General features: G+C 36.3%; 1 protein-coding gene across 2 annotated transcripts in view; it reads left to right on the plus strand.

Annotated features, from left to right (window-relative positions):
- The window catches only part of LOC134667958 (octopamine receptor), a 53,716-nt gene extending 44,107 nt beyond the window's left edge, over positions 1–9,609 (plus strand). Inside the window, exons 2-3 of one of the 2 annotated variants that reach the window (XM_063525392.1) lie at positions 7,180–7,249; positions 7,324–9,609. In XM_063525392.1, the coding sequence (XP_063381462.1) occupies positions 7,515–8,942 (1,428 nt within the window). In that variant the 5' untranslated portion in view covers positions 7,180–7,249; positions 7,324–7,514 and the 3' untranslated portion in view covers positions 8,943–9,609. The remainder of the gene's footprint in view (positions 1–7,179; positions 7,250–7,323) is intronic. The other variant, XM_063525391.1, reaches the window with a different exon arrangement.
- Positions 9,610–22,723: the final 13,114 nt, after the last annotated feature.

Consider the following 22,723-nt stretch of genomic DNA (forward strand, 5'->3'; position numbering starts at 1 on the left):
ACTGGAAATTATGTTTGTTTATTAGGGAATAAAGAGGCTATATTATATTATATCATAAGTCCCGTTTTAGTATACGAGTATAATAATCAATAGGGGTGTCATGGAGAAAGTTGAGTTTTTATTGGTGAGAGTTCTGGTTGGTATGGTATACGTATAATTTTCTGCCTCGCACAGCTAGGCTGTGGAATGAACTGTCGCCTGCGTTATTTCCGGACCGAAGCGACCTTCAAACCTTCAAGAATGTCAATGAGCGACGGTAATCCCTTAACATCAGGCGATTCGTCTGCTCGTTTGCCTCTTATCATTAAAAAATATTATAGCAATTTTATATTTGGGTCGACGGCTGAGGGACAGGAGGTACGACCCTCGGTCTGGATCGTACCTATCCAACAGATCTAATTGGCCATTCAGCGCGGTAACGCTTCCAGCCTAATGAGGACATTTGAGCCAGGTACGATTCGTGACGGTTATTTTGTTTAACTAATGGTAACATTCCATTTCTAACGCGTTCAGAATTTCCATAGTAAAATTGACAGTAGTGCAGCTGTCGTTTTTTGCATAACAAACAAAGCAATCTATAAGAAAAATATTGAATTATTAGGCAAAAATCAAAGCAGCGACGATAACATCGCTATACGCGGCCATAGGGACAGTAAATCTACCGAAAGATGACAAAACTTACTAGAGTTAGACCGTAAAAAGTCTGCAGCGATTTTGATAGCCCACGCAGTGCAAGTGTAATTTTAAACGTCAAACTTCTATGAAATTATGACGTATAAATAACACTTACACTGCGTGGGCTATTAAATCCGCTGCAGACTTCTCGGTGCGACTATAAAATCAACAATTTTTCTTATTCACGATAGACACGTATGTAAATAAAAGTGCTTAGGTAGGTACGATTGTGTTCATTCTGTTAAATTAAATGGCGTAAATGATGAAAGTTTAATCAATAATTATTTATATAAAATAATTCGCTCCCTTTTCATTAGGTAAGCCACGTCCTTAATTGCAAAGGTATAAAGTCCTTCAAACTTTGTACGATGCAAATCAACTTTCTTGTTAATAAGTCAGGAGAAAAATTTATCAACGTGATGAGTTGAAATTATCTTGCCAAACCGTCAACAAGTCTAATTTCCGAAATTAATTTGACTGCTTTGAATTTACTTGACGAGTTTGTTTTTTTTTTCCTCAAGGGAAAATGATAAATTATTGAAGCGACACACGGAGGCCAATTTGAACTCATATAATGATGAAAATTATGTAATTTTGTTACCATTCACCCGTCGCTGTCTCGATCGCGCTAATAAAATGCACACGCTCGCGAACTATTACAAAATTACGTCACTTTGATATCAAACTGTAAGTTTGAAATAAGATGAAGACTAAAACACTCCCGAAAGGAGTTGCAAAATAACTACAAAATTAAATACCTGTAATTGAAAACCCTACCTAAACATATTGTGTTAGTAGAGATTTTTAAACTTTGCACCTACCCACAGAGCACCTGCACCCAACTTGTTATGAATATTAGCAATCATGTTATGAATAGTTACCAAACATGAAATTAGGCCAATCATGCAACCGTTAAGAACTGAAATCATTATGTAGCTTCATAATGTTACGTCAAAATTTTTTACTTCCTACCCATTTTGTACTTTGTCACAGTGAAATTCGCGATAGACCCGTCTATAAATGTAAGTTAATAAATGAATGAAAAGTCTCTGGCAACTTTCATATTGATATTCACTGCCATGATGGTACGAAATGGGTTGGAAATTTAATTCATTGCCTGTACAAAATAATATTTATTTACGTACGTACCTATCTGAAAGGATTGTTTTACACGATAAGGGCAATAAAATATTTTTAATCTCTTAACTTTTCCCTATTTACAATCAAAAGTAACTAAACTAATTTAATATGAATATTCCAGCCCATTCAGCTTAAATTAGGTACCTTTGTAATTAAAATTTAGCACTGTCAAAAGTTACCAAATTACCAAATTAGAGGAGTAACAACTTCCCAGGGAGAACCGTGGAATCCGAGATTATACAGCATAGATTATAATTAGAGGAGTAACAACTTCCCAGGGAGAACCGTGGAATCCGAGATTATACAGCATAGATTATAATTAGAGGAGTAACAACTTCCCAGGGAGAACCGTGGAATCCGAGATTATACAGCATAGATTATAATTCAAAAGCCATCAAGATTTTTGTTTATGTCGTTAACTCTTGATCTTTGCTCTTACTTAGTTTAATAAGTAGTTTAGCTACTATATAATGTCATTCATTTAATCTGTAGTTACTAAAAATAACATAAATACCTACCTAAATAATTAAGGTTAGGTATACAAAGCAAAAAAACATCAGAACATTTTAAATCACATTGTAGGGTCGATTATTTTTGCACTTTGAAGTGTTTTTTCACATTTTGATAAGATTTTTATCTTGTTTTGATACGATCACGAGTCGTGGCATTAGGCATCACAAGTGGATCACAACAAATAAGTGCGAGCAAGATGCCTAATGAGAATACATGTGAATGCATATCGCGAACAGCAAATAAAGTTAGCTCAAGCTCAAAACAAAATGAAAACCTTATTACATTTTTAAAACAGAATAGGCTGGAGACCTAATTGAATCACGCATGTGACGTTACGGCCCCCCGATAAGAACGCTTCTCGGTCATTGCATCCGACTGAGGATCAGGATCTGAAGCATACTTCCGCCACTTAACCTCCTAACGTCTATACTGTTAATAGGTAGTATAGGTACTCAACCCGGCGAGAGTGTGGTGAGAATTTTTTACATATAGGTACATAATAACATCGACAGTAAATGTAGTGGCTCATCTTATATTTATACAGCAATCATAAGACCTATTTGAGTTGCTCTATTCATTGTATTGATTTCTGTGTTGAGGTGTGCAATAAAGAGTATTTGTTTTTAATCTCAATTCAATTTATTTAATCAAATAAATGTTCACATTGTTATAAATAAGCTTTTTTGAAATAACTTATATAGGCATCAACTGTATGTAATTATGTAATTTGTACAAAAAAAACTGCAACCCATTTATCGACCATTTATATAAGGTGCTAACAAATTAGTCACGGATATTTTAAGAAATAATACATTACATTAAAACAATTAACTTTTAACTGTAATTAAGGAACCTTTGTATACCGGGTGTGGCCTGTAACATGAGCAAATAATTAAAACATTTAATGTTTCTGACACTTAGAGACCTTTACATCTCTAAGTCAACTTAGGCTAGTAATTATGTGAAGCTATATTACTGTCTTTTTATGTAACATATGAGCACAAAATGCCGTGTCTTACAGCTACATGTTATTACTATTTTAATATTAATATAGGCCGGTAGCTTGAACATGTCATGCTCGCTTAAAAGTCTTTGTTTACGGTGGCGTTGTTGATCGGGTCGCCACTTTCCCGAATGAAGGTTGAGGGAGGCGATGGCTGAGATACGCGTCATACTCGTGAACGGGTGCTGTTTGTGGAGACTGGTCTGTTAAGCTAACACGAGCTATTATACTTAGTAACTTTTATTAATTAAATACAGTGAGACGCCTCATTCTGTTCTCGTATGTTTCTTTTCTTTTAATGAATGTATTAATTATACAGGATATTGACTCTTGGAGACCTTATACATCTCTAAGGATAACTTGATAAACTATATAATCTTATAGTTCTGACACCTAGAGACATTTACACCTCTAAATATTATAGATTTTTTTTGTGTGTTTTTTTATCTGTATTTTGTATGTAATTCGACATTAAGAGACCATATACATCTCTTAGTAATTGTAATACGTTAGATTGAATTGTTAGTTTTATTTTATAAAATTGTTGATGTTATTATTTTTGCTTTTATGTAAATTCAATGTTGACGTGTAAAAGTGCCCTTGTGGCCTATTTGCTGAATAAATGTTGATGTTTGATGTTTGATGTACTCCTCAAACGATGACACTTTTGCTCAACAACTTTTAAAAATTATGAAGTATTTAGTGTCCCTATTTTTCATACAAAATAAATATTATCTTCAATGGACGCCATCGCCACGCCATATCATTGTGATTGACGTCACTTGTCAAGGCTTAAATACAACCAAATTCGCAATACATTGCGTCTTAGAATAAACTTTAAAGTGTATTAAAAATCAAACCACAGGTTATTTTTAAAAGTTGCTGAACAAATGTTGGTCTGTATGAGGAGTACAGCCTACAGTTAATTTTTTTGCTCGTATTACAGGCCACACCCGGTATATTTTTTTGTTTTCATTTACCGAACAAAAAAAAAATTATAATAAATTTTTAAAATATTCACCCTATTATGTACCTGTCAAGATGTTTAACACTGTCTGTCATGTCACGTCACGTCAAGTTTAAATAGGTTCTAGAATGTCTAAAGTGGTCTCATTTAATTGTCTTATTAACAGGGTGTTTTAACGTAGGAAATTTGTTTCCTAGTTTTCTCCAAAAAAACATAACAAAACTAATGATGTTTCATACTTAAATGTACTCCGAGAACCGAGTACTGTCAGCTGTAAAAATATCCGTGACTAATTTGTTAGCACCTTATATTATTGTTATCGGATAAGACTCAAATTTTGCATACTATGAATAATTATTGCAGATAACCGTATGAAATCTATAACAAAAATAAGCAATAGAGGCGCACCAAGCTTTGCAGGGACTTTAGGTATATATACAATGACATGACGTAAAAGTGTCGCTATAATCGTAAAAATGGGATAGATAACTGATAAATAAATAAATATTATATGACATTCTTACACAGATTGACTAAATTCCACGGTAAGCTCAAGAAGGCTTGTGCTGTGGGTACTCAGACGTCGATATATATAATATATAAAAGCAATAAAAGCTTACCAAACAAAAAATTGTCTGACTACGATTCCTAACCGTTCCCTTCACGTTGTATTGCTGAAAGCATATATATTTGCGCTAGCACTCACTAATGGATAGATCCAATATCTGGCACTAACGATACAGGATAATACTGTCGCGAAGGTTTCCTGTCACTTGCAAATGTTACCGGCGCGATTCGGGAAATCAATAAGAGATTCACTAGATATGAAATAGTAAAGATATTGCGGCGACGAAATAAGACTTGGCCTCCGAGACAAGACAGCAGAAGAAAGTGCATTCTGCTGCATGTCGAAGCCAAACAAAACAATTATTATTTTTGCACTTTGGGTGTCCAGAGACAGATCTATAATTTTTGGAGGCGAAGTGCGAGGGAGATGCGGGGGAGTGTTTAAGTGTTAAATGTTACGGGTTGATTCGAGTCGTATCTAACCAAAGGATTTTCATCTAGTTTAATTTCGCAATATGCGGAAATAGTTAAAGAAATATGAGTTTCAAAAAATTAAGTCCGCAATCATCTTCTTTTCGTAAAATAAAAAAAAATTGTTTTAGTGAGTTATAAATTAAAGGTTTTACTCATTACGTACCTACCTCATGTATGTTTAACTAATTAGTCAAATATTTTAATTCGAAGTTCTAACCTAACGTAACCTACACTATTTTTGGCAACAGTTTCTTTGTAGGGGTCGTAGTTCTAACATAAGCAAACCATTAAGGATGATTACTGTAAGTAAATAATATAAGGATCAACCAAATAGAACTTTTATAAAGGATGAAATAACGATCGTTTCGTTTCTTTATTTCCCGTCTTTACAATTCCTTTTTTTCTGATTGGACGCTGTTCGCACTCCGAACTTGATTGATTAACTTTTCGTACTTTATTTCGAAGCTAAAAAAAGCTGTGGCTGTTATAAAAAAATCCCATTACTTATTATTAAATAATTGACCCTCCGTTTTGATAAAATTATTCAAAAGAAAATTCAATATATTCCTTTTCGACTTTTGATGAAAAATAAATGCATATTCAACAAGCTTTTGTTTGCCTTTCTTCTGGTTCTTCTTTGTCGGGCAATTTTGATTTTAATTTCCTTTTTTGTATTTATTCTAGTTGCAAATAATGTGCTCGCTTTCACTCAATTTTTTTATTGCTTAGTTAGAATTTGTAATAATAATCAAATAGGATCTTTATTTATTTTTCTTCTTAAGTTAGGTTAATTATAATATGAATATAAAAGTAAAATATAAAAACACTTACAAAACAATAAAAAAAAGTTATAAACACATTATAAAAAACCTAACATAAATAGGATCAAATTTATATAAATTTATAAGTCTATTGCAAACCAACGCAGAAACCCAGTAAGCGTGATGGGCACCTCTGCGTCGGGAGCAGCCCGGGACTGGTTACAGTTTATTCTCGTGGGTAGGTAGGTATACAAATGAAAGTTCATGTTTATTTTTAAGTGTACCTAGACAACATTTATTTAGGTTTCGATTTATTTCAGTTCGTCAGTAAAAGCAAAAGCAAATGTCGTGTCTTACAGGGACCTAAAGAACCTGGCCGAGGTCCACGAAAACTGGCGCATACTCCACCGACAAGAGCCATGTCCTTAAATTATGGTTGGTTGGTTATTTCAGTTTAGATATTTTTTGGTTCAGACATGTTATTTTTATTATTTATTTACGAAAAATAGGTATAAAGTTCAATATATAAGTTCAAATCTTTCACAGATAATATTCGGTAAATGTATACACTAATAATGAAATCCAGGCAGTGTCAAACTGAATATTCCAGCATTTTAACAAAGGACTTTTTCCGCAATAAAAACAGTTCACTACATTACACCCTTTAGTAGAATAACTTTGGTAGATTGCAATTGCCAGTTTCTTCCTTAAATAACCTTTTAATCAATTTCCTTCACCCGATATAAAAGTTTCTGCCTAAACGACGTTCGGACTCATTAAAGTAGAAGTTAACTCACGTATTCTTAGCCTCTGAACATGTGCCTTTATTAGGTATCTGTGAACGGTTAGTTATGCCTTACATTCGCTATTATTCGAGAAGCAGTATACTAGGGTACTCATGCCCAGGGGAAGCTCACATTATTACTCAGGTATATTGTGCCGTAATGGAATGTGTGCCAGGGGAATAGTTTTGATTAACGTACGAAAACGAACATAAAAAACGCCAACCACGCCAATACAATGGATTTTATTCCGATCCATACAAAACTTCTAAAATATGTCTTTCTCTTTTGTTTCAGATTTATGTACACTCGAAAAAATGAACAAGCCTCGCAAATGGAACTTCTTAGAAAAGATCTCGAGCAGAGGGTAATTTAGTCTTTATTTTACCAGCCCGATGCTTTTGAGGACGACATTGCAAATATTTCTTCATTATAAAGAAGGCTTTTGTTTTGATTACAGGAAAATGGCGTACGAAAGAATAAACCGTCGGGAACTCGCGGTTGTATCGCAAACGAAAAAATATCTGCGTTACTTGCTAATTAAGTATGATGACATGAAAACTGTTTCACAGTTCCATGTGCTAGTAAATAAAACTGCATAAATTGAGATCGGCGATGTAGCAAGAGGCGCGATGGGGCAGTTGGCGACAAACGGACACAGCAACTTCACTTCCATCAGCAATGAGTCGTTGCTGTACGGCGCGGAGACCGACCTCTGCGCCGTCGCGGACGAACCTAAGTACCAAAGCAGCCTCGGCATCACCCTCGCAGTCCCTGAATGGGAAGCCATCTGCACGGCCATAGTCTTGACCCTCATAATAATCTCTACAATAGTGGGAAACATTTTGGTAATCCTCAGCGTATTCACCTACAAACCCCTTCGAATCGTTCAAAATTTCTTCATCGTTTCCTTAGCGGTGGCGGACTTGACAGTAGCGATACTGGTCCTACCTTTAAATGTAGCATATTCTATATTAGGACAATGGGTCTTCGGTATATACGTGTGCAAAATGTGGTTGACCTGCGATATAATGTGCTGCACTTCGTCCATTTTAAATTTGTGCGCAATCGCCTTAGATCGGTACTGGGCTATCACAGATCCTATAAATTACGCACAAAAGAGAACTCTCGAAAGGGTACTTTTCATGATTGGCATAGTGTGGGCATTGTCACTGATTATTAGCTCGCCACCGCTGTTGGGTTGGAATGACTGGCCGGAAGTATTCGAACCCGACACCCCCTGCCGCTTGACCTCTCAACCGGGTTTCGTCATATTCTCCTCGTCTGGCTCCTTTTATATACCGTTAGTTATTATGACTGTAGTATATTTCGAAATATACTTGGCGACGAAAAAAAGACTGAGAGATCGAGCTAAAGCTACTAAGATCAGTACAATATCTAGTGGCCGTAACAAATGCGCACCTCGAGAGAGTGATCACAATGACCAAGACTCGGTCAGCTCGGAAGCGAACCACAATGAGCACCCGGGTGTCACGCGCCTCATGTCAGATAGCGAAAAGAAAAAACCTTCCAAAAAATCAAATTCGAAAAAGAAGCCAAAACGGCGATACTGGAGCAAAGATGAAAAAACTCAAAATAAGCTGATGATTCCTATCCTGTCAAATGAAAACTCGGTAACTGATATAGCTGATAACGAGAATAGGAACACGTCCTCAGAAAGTAATTCAAAAGAAACACATGAAGGTCAAGTGGAAGTAGAAGAGCCGGTTACTAAAAAACCGCCACAGAAGCCTCGGCTGATCCAACAGAACACCGTGTATCAGTTTATAGAAGAAAAACAGCGTATCTCTTTAACCAGGGAACGCCGCGCAGCTCGAACTCTAGGTATCATTATGGGAGTTTTCGTCGTATGCTGGCTCCCTTTCTTCCTCATCTACGTGGTTATACCATTTTGTGCTAGCTGTTGTTTGTCCAACAAGTTCATCAACTTTATTACCTGGCTCGGCTACATTAACTCGGCATTAAATCCTTTAATATACACCATATTTAATATGGACTTTAGAAGGGCCTTCAAAAAACTACTGTTTATAAAGGCGTAGCTGTTATATTTGGTGCCAAAGACTGTAAAGAATTTCGTTTAGGGTGTATAACGCGCTTAATGATTTTGAAAGCCGCTGGTTTGCTCAAATTAATTAGTTTCATCAATCATTGATATTTATATTACATAAGTGTATAAATATGATTGGACTTCATAAAAATACTCATTATTGTAAATATAGGTACGATCAATGTTGAATAGAATTTAAAATTTCTTGTACAGCATTGGTAATAATTGCATATAAATAACATTAGTATATTTAACTTAATGTCGATCTAAATTGTATTCTAGAGTGTATACGAATACACAATTACAGGTTTTAAATTGTGCATGTGCATAGCACATTAGCTACTGTAAGAAATGCTTCAATGTAAATACTTCGTGGTTAATTAAAATATCGAATTTAAACTTAACGAATCTTAATATACTTACTGTCAACGAATGAGTTCTTATAAATTGTTAATGCATATCTTTAAAATTAATTGGTCAGTATGATAATATTTCACAGTTAAATTTATTTTCACATTATTGGTTACGCCATTCTGTTGAATCTGTAGGTACATGTTTGTTGTTTTTAAATTTATATCCCTTTAAAATAATTTGAGCCCGTATTTTGAAAGGGATATTAACAACAATTTTTATTGTTTAGATTTTAATAAAGTATTAATGGAAGTTGGTGTTTCATTTCAAAACAAGAAGAACGGCGCGATTCGGGAAATGAATTAGAGATTAACTAGATACGATGTAGTAAAGATAATTATCTTTACTATTTCATATCTAGTGAGTATCTAATTCATTTCCCGAATCAAGCCGGAAGTTTTTAAATCTGAATCGGACTTTAATTTAATTACGCACAATACGTCATCGTTACAGCTATACTATACCGGGTGTGGCTTGTAACACGAGGGAATAATTATAACATAGATTGTACTCCTCAAACGGTGACACTTTTCTTTAACAACTTTTAAAAATTATGAAGTATTTAGACTTCCTATTTTTCATACACAATAAATATTATCTTCAATAGACGCCATCGCCATGCCATATTGTGATTGACGTTGCATGTCATGCCTTAAACATAACAAAATTCGCAATACATTGCGTCTTAGAACTAAACTTTAAAGTGTATTAAAAATCAAACCACAAGTTATTTTTAAGTTGCTGGACAAATGTTGGTCAGTATGAGGAGTACAGTCTACAGTAAATGTTTTTGCTCGTATTACAGGCCACACCCGGTATACCTACATAAAACACTTCATACACCTTTCTAGGTCATATTTTCATCGGAATCTAGGCTACTACAAAAGGAACGTAAATCTGTCGTAAACACATTTTTATTTGTTACTTAAATGGATGAGATTTTTCACAATATTGGGGCTATCTCGTATGAAAACGTATACAAACCCTGAGCAAATTGTCACAATAAATGTCACAAAATAGGTTGAGCAATTCAGTTAATGATAGTTATTTATATTAAAATGGCATACTACGCGAAAAGCACTATGAACTATGAGATTAGAACTACTTCAAATAACTATACTAAAATATCAAATATAAGCTTAATAAAATACTTACTATCTATTGAAAGTAAATAGGATGTATTAAGTTTTTGAATACCCACAAAAACCATATATTATTCACATAAAACCTCGAAACTTATGTATTTCAAATAAGTATATCGGTGTAGGTACTTTAGATAGAAAACAATCTTGGGTTTAGCGAGATATCTTCATACTAAGCCCCATATCCCTTTATGAAAGACATTGCGATGATATCTTCAATACATTTTTGGCGGAGTTTCAATACTTATCAGGATACCTTATCCAAACTCATAGGAATATGCGTACACATATAAAGATGTTGATGTTAGAGAGTAAGTTTAGATAAGTTTGATCAACATTATTTAGATTTAGTATTTTTTCTACAATTATTTATGCTCGGTAGTATTCGTCTTATACCGGGTGTGGCCTGTAACACGAGCAAATAATTAAAACATAGATTGTACTCACTAAACGGTGACACTTTTATTCAACATCTTTTAAAATTAATGAAGTATTTAGACTTTTCATACAAAATAAATATTATCTTCAATGGATGCCATCGCCACGCCATATCATTGTGATTGACGGTGCTTATCACGGCTTTAACATAACATAACACAATTTGCAATAAATTGCGTCTTAGAATAAACTTTAAAGTGTATTAAAAATCAAACCACAAGTTATTTTTAAAATTCGCTGAACAAATGTTGATCAGTATGAGGAGTACAGCCTACAATTTAATTTTTTGCCCATATTACAGGCCACACCCGGTATAAAAATAGTACGGGAAGATCTTCATTAAAATCAATATTAAATAAAAATATATAAAGATAGTTTATTATTCAAGTAGGCATATTGACGTCATAAAACAATGGAAATACACGCTCTGCTAAGGTAAGAACTACTCTTCAATATATCCAGTCCAACGGTAAAGAAGAACATTCTGCACAGGCCGCCTAGCCAAGGTTACAATCGCTATCGCTTCGACAACGAAAAGCATTGTGTATCTCTATCACTCTTCCACATAAGTGTGACAGTGACAGTTGCGTTTCGATCGCTACGGAGCGTTAGCGATTGGCATCTTGGCTACGCGGCCAGAGGAACATTCCGTACGCACGAGCGGAAGGTACGGCGGGGAACGCTTGTAATGAAAGCCAGTGTATCGAGAGGTTTTTGGAAGTCGGGCATTCGATTGGAAAACTTTGTAAGTAATTTGGTAGGGTGAAAGAAGAAAATATACTATACAGGGTGATCAATCTAAATGGGTCAGTATGGAGAAGTCAGAAACTATAAGAGATAGCGAAATCTGTTCTTAGGAACCATGGCTCCGATTTTAGATTTAATAATAATGGCATTCAATTTTTTTTTAAATCTATCATACATAACCGGGATTCGAACATGGTCAATATTCTTGTTGTTTGTTTGTATGGCAACTTTTAAACGATGCGTGATAGGTGGGGGGTGCTCGACCAAATATCATAGAGGGCCCCGAGACAAAACAAAGTACATTAAAAAAAATCAAAATGGCCGACTTTTTTTTTAATTTTTTCAAGTTGGTCCGAGCGCGCTGAGATTCGGCATGCGGCGAGCCTGGGGGCCCAAGATTACAATGTCAAAAAAATATTTTTGGAAAAATTCAAAATGGCGGCGGACACGGGCAAAGTAAAATTTTCAAGTAGGTTAAGCGAGCCCGAAGGGCGAGCTTCATGCCGGGAGGCCGAAGGTCGACCCCGCCCCGGTGGAAGGCCGAATGCCCTGAGCCTCCACCCCTACTCCCAAAACGCGAGGCCGAAGGCCGAACTGCGTGAATTCGGTGCTTCCAAGCGTTCTACCAAATCAACTGTATTGATGACCGAAGCCGGCAGGCCGAATGCCCCACGGCGAAGCGTTGAGGCTTGCGAAGGCCGAAGGCCGAGCTAGGCGTAGGGCCGAAGGCCCGAGGCGTCACACGAGAGGGGGAAGTTGGAGCTTAAACACGACCCAACACTTTTCCTATTGGGAGTCGCTTTTTGGGCGTCGGGGTGGAGGCTTCGGGCCCTCCACCGGGGTCGGCCTTCGGCCTCCCGGCATGAAGCTCGCCCTTCGGGCTCGCTTAACCTACTTGAAAATTTTACTTTGCCCGTGTCCGCCGCCATTTTGTATTTTTCCAAAAATATTTTTTTGACATTGTAATCTTGGGCCCCCAGGCTCGCCGCATGCCGAATCTCAGCGCGCTCGGACCAACTTGAAAAAATTAAAAAAAAAGTCGGCCATTTTGATTTTTTTTAATGTACTTTGTTTTGTCTCGGGGCCCTCTATGATATTTGGTCGAGCACCCCCCACCTATCACGCATCGTTTAAAAGTTGCCATACAAACAAACAACAAGAATATTGACCATGTTCGAATCCCGGTTATGTATGATAGATTTAAAAAAAAAATTTAATGCCATTATTATTAAATCTAAAATCGAAGCCATGGTTCCTAAGAACAGATTTTGCTATCTCTCATAGTTTCTGACTTCTCCATACTGACCCATTTGGATTGATCACCCTGTATATGTACCTATACGCTTTATTGAAATCATGTGTACTTGTAGATGCTACTCATTCTATTTACAAATATAACTAAGTACGCTTTTTTGAAATCATGTTCTTGTATTATATTTAATTGTTTTAATACTAATACTAAAAAATTCTCTTTGGAAAATAGATTAAAATAATCAGTAAACTAGGTATTTAAGCCAAATATACTTACTTTTTAGGGTTCCGTACGCAAAGGGTAAAAAAGGACCCTATTACTATGACTCCGCTGTAAGTCTGTCTGTCTGTCTGTCTGTCACTGAAAACAGAATATAATATTTTTGCCATTTTTGGCGTAATGTTACGGAGTGATTGGCGAGACGGAAATCCGAATCCGACTCGCACTTAGCCGGTTTTTATTTATTTTAATATTATAATAAGTAGGCAAATAATAATTTACAATATTTAGTTTATTAGTTAGGTTCGAAGTGAAAATAAGTAAATAGCCAACGCGTCTATGATTTAAGGACAATTTAAAGAGCTATCAATGTCTAAAAATAGATTACAATTTCAGAGCGTAAGTATCAGAAGGAGAATTATGTTGCTTGAGGCCGATTATGTTAACAATTTAATATGGTTTTCATCTTACTTGAATAACATAACCTTGACCGTGAGCGCCAATCAACGTTAGCGGCTCACGCTGATTGACGGCGCGATTCGGAAAATAAATTAGAGACTAACTAGATACGATATAGTAAAGATATGTGACGTCCCACGGAAATAGGTACCTTATGGTGGTTGGCGCTTACGCTATTATTAACGCCGCTCCAATATTATTGCTGCGCTATGCGTAAGCGCCGACCGCCATAAGGTACTTTTTTTCGTGGAACGTCACATATCTTCACTATTTCATATCTAGTGAATCTCTAATTCATTTCCCGAATCGCGGCGCCAGCCGCCATAAGGTACTATTGCAGTGGAACGTCACATATCTTTACTATTTCATATCTAGTGAGTCTCAAATTCATTTCCTGAATCGAGCCGTGATTCTCACGAAATTCAGCCAGTCGTCTTATTAGGCACGCTTAAACATCGTATCAAAATGAGATGAAAAGTATATCAAATTGTTAGATAAAATCGGCCTCTTTGTCATATTACACTGATATTAAATATAGGTAAATAATTTTGACTTGTATACCTGTTTCATATGAAATTGAGGAATATGGCGCGCGGGAACATTTCCAGGAATGAAAATATTGCCAACGACGCATAAGTAAATGCCAATTATTATGGCTCAGCCAATTCGGCCATGAATGAAAGCTTTAATTAAGCGAATACACTCGACGCGGACGCTGGAAGCATGTATCGTCATACTTTTATTTTTCACAAATCTATCGATTATTTATTTTATGCCATGAAATGTAGGTACCTATCTGCCCAATTCGAACTTTAAGATACGTCAATTAATAGATCTATAGTTCGTTTTTTTAGCATTAGAAATAAGGTAAACAATCTTGATGTGTATTTTAATTGAAAAACACATTTAAAAAATAAGTTACGGCAATTATGTAACAATTATGAATCCAATACTATCATTTATATTCTTCTGCTTTCATAAGTAATAGTTACTGATTTTTAAAAAGGGTTTTTCAGTTAAAAGACATGTCAAGATCGCTTACCTTCTTTCAAGTTCTTTCTAATGCTAAAATAAACGAACTATAGAAACGATATGGATTAGATGTGTCAGTGTCAAAAGTGACGTTTTTGTTTGAAGAAATATATCTAATTCATATCGTTTCTAGATCTATTAACTGACGTATATTAAAGTTCGAATCGGGCCGTAATTACAATTACATCAACGCTGCCAGTCAGCGATAAGTGAAGTCACTTGAAGCTTTCTTCCGTTACTCGTAGATAACAAATTATAGCCCACCGTATTACATACCTACTTTTACTGCACTAAGCAATACTTTTATTAGAAAGCTAGGCACTAAAAGTGCTGAAAGACGGCGCCTGAAGGTCACCTCTCTCTTGACACAAGGACGCCATAAACCCGTCAAACGATTTGATGCCGCCATAGATTTCATCGAATTGGCAATAACTCAAGCTTACATTTTATATCCTACATAAATGACTAAAATGCCGTCTAGAAAAATCGACACGCTTTATTTAAATCTAGCTACCATTTCCAAGGTCAAAGATATGTATTTCAGGGCCAGAAAGTTATTGAATATTTTTTTGCGTGATTAGGTACCTAATGTACATTACGTTACTGCTACATATTTAACGATAAACTCAAACTTCCCCTGTATTACATAAAATGGATTAAGTAAAATGTAAACAGTGTTACAGAGATATATCTTATGCATACATATTGCCACAAATTAATTCTACGAATACACCCATAAATATTTATCCAGAAGAAGGAATAAGCATCACAACACAAAATAATTTTGTGTAAATGATTACGGAGGAGATTGAAAAGCAATTATTGCTTTTCAATCTCCTCCGTAATCATTTCGCCAACGTGATGTATGACGAACACGCTTACCTTAAGCCAGGGATTCACTGGGTGACAAATATTATCTCACAACAAATCTCGACGACAACTCCCTCGACTTCGCTAACTTCATTTGACATAAGTCGACATCGCGCGACATTGTACTGGTATCGAAGTCAGGCGAAGTTTAATACCAGTATGATACGAAATTATATTTCCGACGTACAACAGACTGGCAAAATTGCACGTACCGTAAAATGGGATGAGCTGGGTCTGAATCTCTGACTCTCAAACCTCGATAAAATTTTATTTTTACATGTGAAAACTGAATGGTGTATATAATAAGTGGTTCGGACGTTTGTATTTTAGTTTGTATTTTATTTTGGGTAGTTCCATTTCATAACTTTGACGATAAAGAGGAAAACCCACCTCACCCCGTAGTGCCCGTATTTGGGGTGAGAGGGTTTTTCATAGAAAGGTGAGTTTGGAAGATTGTTGAATCGATTTTTTTTTATTATGCGTATTGCCCCATTTTAAATTGGAATACATTATTTTTGTAGCAGTAGCCTTTAAATCCCTTCTCACCCCTCTCTCATACCTTCTCTCCCCATTCATAACCCAACTCTCCCCGCGAAACCTACTCACCCCGTTTTACGGTACACATAATAAAATAAATAAATGTATTTATAAAAGTGTCCTTTGTTGTTTTGTGTGGTTGCAAATTTTACACGAAAGTTTGATATGAAATTAACGTTTTAAAGGAGGAAAAACGTTAGAACCCGCGCGATCGTGAAATAGGTAGGTATCTTGAATAAATATATATTAATATCTATACAGGGGAAGGAAACAGGCAAGTATAGGGTATTTGAATGTTTTAAAATTAACATATTATTTTACACCATGCATGGAATAAATCATCAGAAGATTAATAGAGAAGCGTAGACAGCAGTTATTTTTGGACACAATATCTATTTTAACACTCCTATAAAACTATAAAGAGTAATTTGATCGTGACGTCACAAGCCAGTGTTTCATATAAATTCAAGTGATTAGCTTATCTGTGGTCGTGCACGCAAAAGGAAGTCTGAGCCGAACGGATCCGATTTCGACCGAAGTGAGGAGTGTCTCCCCACTGCTACAACTAATGAGGTCCCTCAAGTCCATACAATACTACTACACACTACATACTAATGAGGTCGGAAATTGCACCTAGCGGAGCAGCTCATTTGCTAATAACGAGACGTGTTAAAACAGTGCACTGACATACAGGTTGCTCAATGCAAATACTCGTTAAGGCAGAAAAATCAGGAATTTGTATGAGACAGTTTTTGTTCTTTAAAAGTAAGTTACCTTTATTACGTGAAATAAAAATAAATCAGCCTTAGACAGTCAAATTGTTAAAAGGAAGTAGATAATTATTTAGGACACAGATCGTTATTGTTACGATCTATGGGAATTCAAAATATAACATTGCCAATTTTTTTAACGGATTAAATTTCTAAAATCTGTTACTTACCTACAAATAGCAGCCGAAACAACAAGTATGTTTATTCAATTATTGTCACACAACCAATTTCAGATTCTAACCTGTTTTTCAATGGATGCACATAATGTTTTCCAATAGCGCAGAAGTGTGAGGAGACCCGACCCCAGATAACGGGAGCAGGGACGGACAAAGAAGAAGAAGAAGAATGTTTTCCAATGGGGAGAACCCGCTTCGTGGTTAGAAAAGCATGTTGTAGGTGCGAATCTGGCCCCGTATTAGACAACATGCCAATCGCTATCGCGATTGTCACCTTGGCTAGGCCGCCAGATCCGATGATAATGATACCTAACCTTTATTACCCAGAAGGACCCGGACCCGGGACCCGGGTATGTCCTTAAACTACGTCCAAGACCACCGGTGGACGGGCAGCAGCGTCCCTCAAATTCGGTGTACTCGACTGCGATCGCCAACCCGCCTGCCAAGCGTGGCGATTATGGCATTCACCCCCCATCATGCAGATGGAAGTCCAAGGGCTCCGCCTATGTTCAGCAGTGGACGTCTTATGGCAGAGATGATGATGATGAACCTTTATTTCCATGGAGATTGACAGGCTTTATTTTTTACCTGCTTGTCTAAACACCTACTCAAATAATAACTTTAGTTAATATTAAATACAATCAACAGGCGTACTTATAATAACAAACTTAGTCGAAACTTATAGGTACAAGCCTCTTACGAGCTTTATAAGAGTCTTCGATACAAAGAAGATTCAATACGATATACAATGTTACTAATTTAATAAGAGTCACGAGGAAATAAGTAGGTATTAGAATAAATTCTTAATTTTTTTGTTACTAAAATATTTAAGGTGGTAAATATGTGTACATCCTGCTGAGTATTTAGTAGGGAATAACGTTTTATGAACATATTATTCTAGGGGTGTCATCACCTACTTCAGCACGTAGGTATATATTTCAACACTGAATTCTATATTTAGTGTTGAAGTTGCAAGGAAAAATTGCAAGTTAATAGGTATCAGTAAAGTGCATCTTCTTAAGAGGAGTTCGTGGTTGTTCAGTCAGCACGGCACAAATTTTCTTTTAAGCCAGTTTTGACCATATAAGATGGCTTTTCAATAAACTGATCTACTTTTATATGTTTCTACCTACTATGATAAAGATTCTACCGAACCTATTTCCTATTTCCTTTCCTTTTGACCGCTATTCTAGACCTGGTCACCAATTTAAAATGGTAGTAAAATGGCAGCACGTACAGAATATCCTCTAAGGTTGCCGTTAGAGACCTACCACTAAGCAGTTCTAGCTTAACTACTATTTTATGGCTCCTCTATAAGTCTACACGATGGGTCAACGCCGGCTACTCCAAGGGACGCAGCCATGCGGTAGAATGAGATAGCAATATCACTTGCTCCCTCTAACGCATAAATGTGTCCCTTGGAGTGGCTGGCGTTGGCCCACCGTGTATAGGAGCCATTAGAGGATAATTTTCACCCAGCGGACAGTGCTAGAAATAAAGTATTAAAACGAAGAAATAAAAGTTTAGTTGAAAGGTTAGTTTAGTAAAGTAAATATTTGGCACTCAGCTCCTCCACCAATGTCTTAATGCGAGTGTTGTCGAAAGCGTCCTCATAATCAAGGAAGGTCGACAGGACAATTTCGTTGTCCTCCAAGGACGGGGCATTTGCACCAGTCAACCATCTCCAGCAGGACTATCTCTGTAGATCATTATTGCGTAAGGAGCCCTAAATATTAAAAGGAACATTTGACAATGTAAGTCAGACAATATAAACCACAGGCAGGCAGAGTACACGCATTGCACACGTTGGTTCGGAGGTTCCTCTGCGAAAGAAAGGATAGGCTTATGCCATTGCTTCTCATCATCCTCATCATCATCAACCTACTCTCGTCCACTGCTGGACATAGGCCTCTCGTATTGCACGCCATTGAGCACGATTTGCGGCAACGATGACCTCCGCAAGGCGGCTGGCAAGAGCCGGATCAGAGTTTCCGCTTGCTTCTCCCTTTATTATGGCTCATCTATACGATGGGCCAACGCCGGCCACTCCAAGGGACGCATTTATGCGTTAGAGCAAGTGATATTGCTATCTCATTCTACCGCATGGCTGCGTCCCTTGGAGTGGCCGGCGTTGGCCCATCGTGTAGAGGAGCCATTACAATTACTAACGACCCACCCCGGCTTCGCACGGGTTAGCAATTATACACCTAAACCTTCGTCAAGAATCTCCCTATTGATGTTGAAAAACCGCATGAGAATCCATCATTCGTTTTTGAGAACATACAAACAAACACATAAACAGTCAACGCGGCGCGGCGGAGGACTTTGTTTTATAAGGTGTAGTAATTACCTACTCCCTACACGCCAAGAATATTTGCCTAGCACACAAACAACGACTGGTTTGCGATAACCGCCGTATTCCGACCGCGATATAAACACCCCGTAAAACTTTATTGCTTTTAAGGCACAGACAGCCTACATTTAGACGAAGCATTGAAATCGACTAGCAACTCACCATGCATTAGCATCATGTTATTTATGTTAATAAAGTATGAGAGCGTCATTAGCATCATGTAATTTATGTTAATAAAGTATGAGAGCGTCATTGCTCAGTTAGTTAAGTCCACGTCTTAAATCTTCGCTATAAATCGGGATGACAGGAGTGTCAGTATAACAGGTTGTGATATTTTTATTTTTATACGTTGCGATAATTTTCACTTTCGTCATGAACTTCCACTGTAAGTGGACACGTAGCGTGGCAGTGCGGTTATAATATCGCGACCTGTTATTCTAATGAAACGATTAGGTACCTATATTGAATGTTGATAAGGAATAAAAAAAAGTTATAGATATTTAAACATGAGCTCGGGGTGCCTTAACTTGATCTAAGTGTAGGTACCTAATTGGTCCAATATTCGATGACCAGGAGTCTAATACTTTCTAATACATAATCTATTATAAGGTAATCCATGGCTTATACTAAACCCATGACGGCAAAGCGTGAGAGAATATTATTATATGTATGATTTTTTTAGTCTTGTATTACAACTGTTTACGTTCTCTGTATTCTGAATAAGTATTCTTATTGCTTACTATGTTTACCTAACTAGAGGAATTAAGACTTTCTATGTAATTGCGCCATAAAACTTTTCACTTGATTTTGTTTTGTGACTACTGACCGATTTGGAAGACATAAAATAACTTTAAAAAAAATCGTTATTAATGATGTTTAGAAACCCGATAAAATTGTAGACACTTTCGGTATTAATATAGGCACTAACTAGGTAACTAAATATTAAATCCGACCAGGATTTAGGATACAACGTAATTCCAAGAAATTTATCATAACTTTAATATTATTATGTAACTTTAATGTATGAAATAAACAATTAATCGTTAATTCCAACAATATTTTGTCATAAATTACTTTGCAAAATCATTGACGTGCTTCGTTCGTGAAACCTGTTTAACACATTCACTGCCCCCAACGCACATGTGCGTTCACCGTCATACAAGTTTGTTCCTAGGCCACGCCCCCTGGCAGTGAATGCGTTAATTTACCATTCCAATTCAGCGCGTCCACCCCGGGATTTGATTTGACAATTCCAAGTATTCCAGGAATCCCGGAAATTTGACGGTGCTATTTGGCGACATTAAAACGGTTTTCGACTGGTGAATACTTGCCTAGAGAGTAATTAGATATTTGAATGAATTATTGCTGCTTTATTTTTAGTCTACCTAGGTAAGTTTTTTATTTTTGAATGTCGTACTTAAATACTACTCATACCTACTGCGGTATTCGAACTTCAAGATATTCACAAGAGACGACACGTACTAGATCCATTCTAGACACGTTATAGTTTAGATATCAACTAGTTCTCTTTTGCAGCGCAATTCGGGCAACCAATATCACTTTTACGTTAGATAGCGTAAGATATCTATTAGATGTGAATTGGATCTCTAAGTCATATCCTGAGGAAATCGTCCAAGAGTATCTCCAGAATCGCGTAAATGTCAAATTTTATAGGTTAGATCTTAAACATATCGTTATCGTATCTTGGTGATGTCTAAAAGATATCTAATAGATATCTATTTCAAAATCCGAATCAGGCCCCTACTCATTTATTTATTGAGCCAATTTAAATATTAAAAAGGAAAACAATATTTAGATTTACAAAGTCATATGCTAATTAATTCTGAGTGCGTTAGAATCAGAATAACATTTTTTTTCATGTTTACATGTTTATGTTAATATTATGTACATGAGATACAATAATTGAAGACATTAATTATATTTATAAACATAAATGTAACTAAAAAACAAAGGTTTAATGAACTTTTCGCATTAAAACAATATTTACACTATTATTTGTCTTTTGTCACTTTTATTCCGCCACATAGCTCTAGCTTCTCATTTTTACTAGGACAGACAGAAAAGAAATACTCTAATGTAGGAAAATCATTTTTAGACCACTGTAATATGAATGGGAAATTCTTTAAACTTCTTTTTAAAACCGGGATTTCGATTTGACCAGATATTGAATTTTGCGGCATTGCGATTGCGACAGATGCTGCTGCTGAATATATTTTCATATATTTCAGTCTACTAACCCATATACGATCCTCACAGCTATAGATGTATACAATTTAAGGATTTTTATCCACTTGGCACATTTATTATGAATACCGTTAAACCACCTAAATACATACCGTAAAATGGGGTGAGTTGGGTGAAATTTGACTTTCAAACCTCGATAAAATTTTATTTTTACATGTGAAAACTGAATGGTGTATATAATAAGTGGTTCGGACGTTTGTATTTTAGTTTAACTAAGTCATAACTTTGACGATAAAGAGGAAAACCCACCTCACCCCGTAGTGCCTCGTATTTGGGGTGAGAGGGTTTTTCATACAAAGTTGATTTTGGAAGATTGTTGGATTGATTTTTTTTTATTATGCGTATTACTATAGCCCCATTTTAAATTGGAATACATTATTTTTGTAGCAGTAGCCTTAAAATCCCTTCTCACCCCCCTCTCAAACCTTCTCTCCCCATTCATAACCCAACTCTCCCCGCGAAACCTACTCACCGCGTTTTACGGTACCAGTGTACCAATACAACATAATGTATTACTAATGTTCTGTGTATGGTTTTGGTTAATTTCTAACCCTAAAGGAGGATAATGAGTTAATTTTGGACTATAGTGTTGGTGGTTTTTAATGGGAAACGCTGGTGACCAAGCCGAACGAATTTTTGCCAATGAGTTTATTGAAAAATTTGTACCTAAGTATCTATGAAATATTATTATCCGTTCACGATTTTTTATTACGTCATGCTCACAAACCGAAACCGGACTAATCCCAAGTTTCCCTTGAGAGTTCAGATAGCAGGCACTTTAGTAAAAACTAGTCCCTACGTATACGACGACGACCGCTTTTCCATACAAACGTAGTCCCCATTTTCCTCTCTGGATATTGAAAGTATAGAGTAGATAATTATTTATACACTACGTTTCTATGGAGTAGCAGTTGTTCACTAAGTATAGTCTTTAGTTGCACCTGGGAAACATAATTATCCTGTCGCGCTTGTCTCTTGGGACACGAGAATAACACGACAATATAGACTAAGACAAATTTCAGCGAATAAGAGTGACATTCCATTTCCAACTGCAGCTGCAATACTGTTCATTTTACTATGGAAATTGACAATGAAAGCGACG

This window comes from Cydia fagiglandana, chromosome 10 (assembly GCF_963556715.1).
Source record: "Cydia fagiglandana chromosome 10, ilCydFagi1.1, whole genome shotgun sequence".
NCBI lineage: Eukaryota > Metazoa > Arthropoda > Insecta > Lepidoptera > Tortricidae > Cydia > Cydia fagiglandana.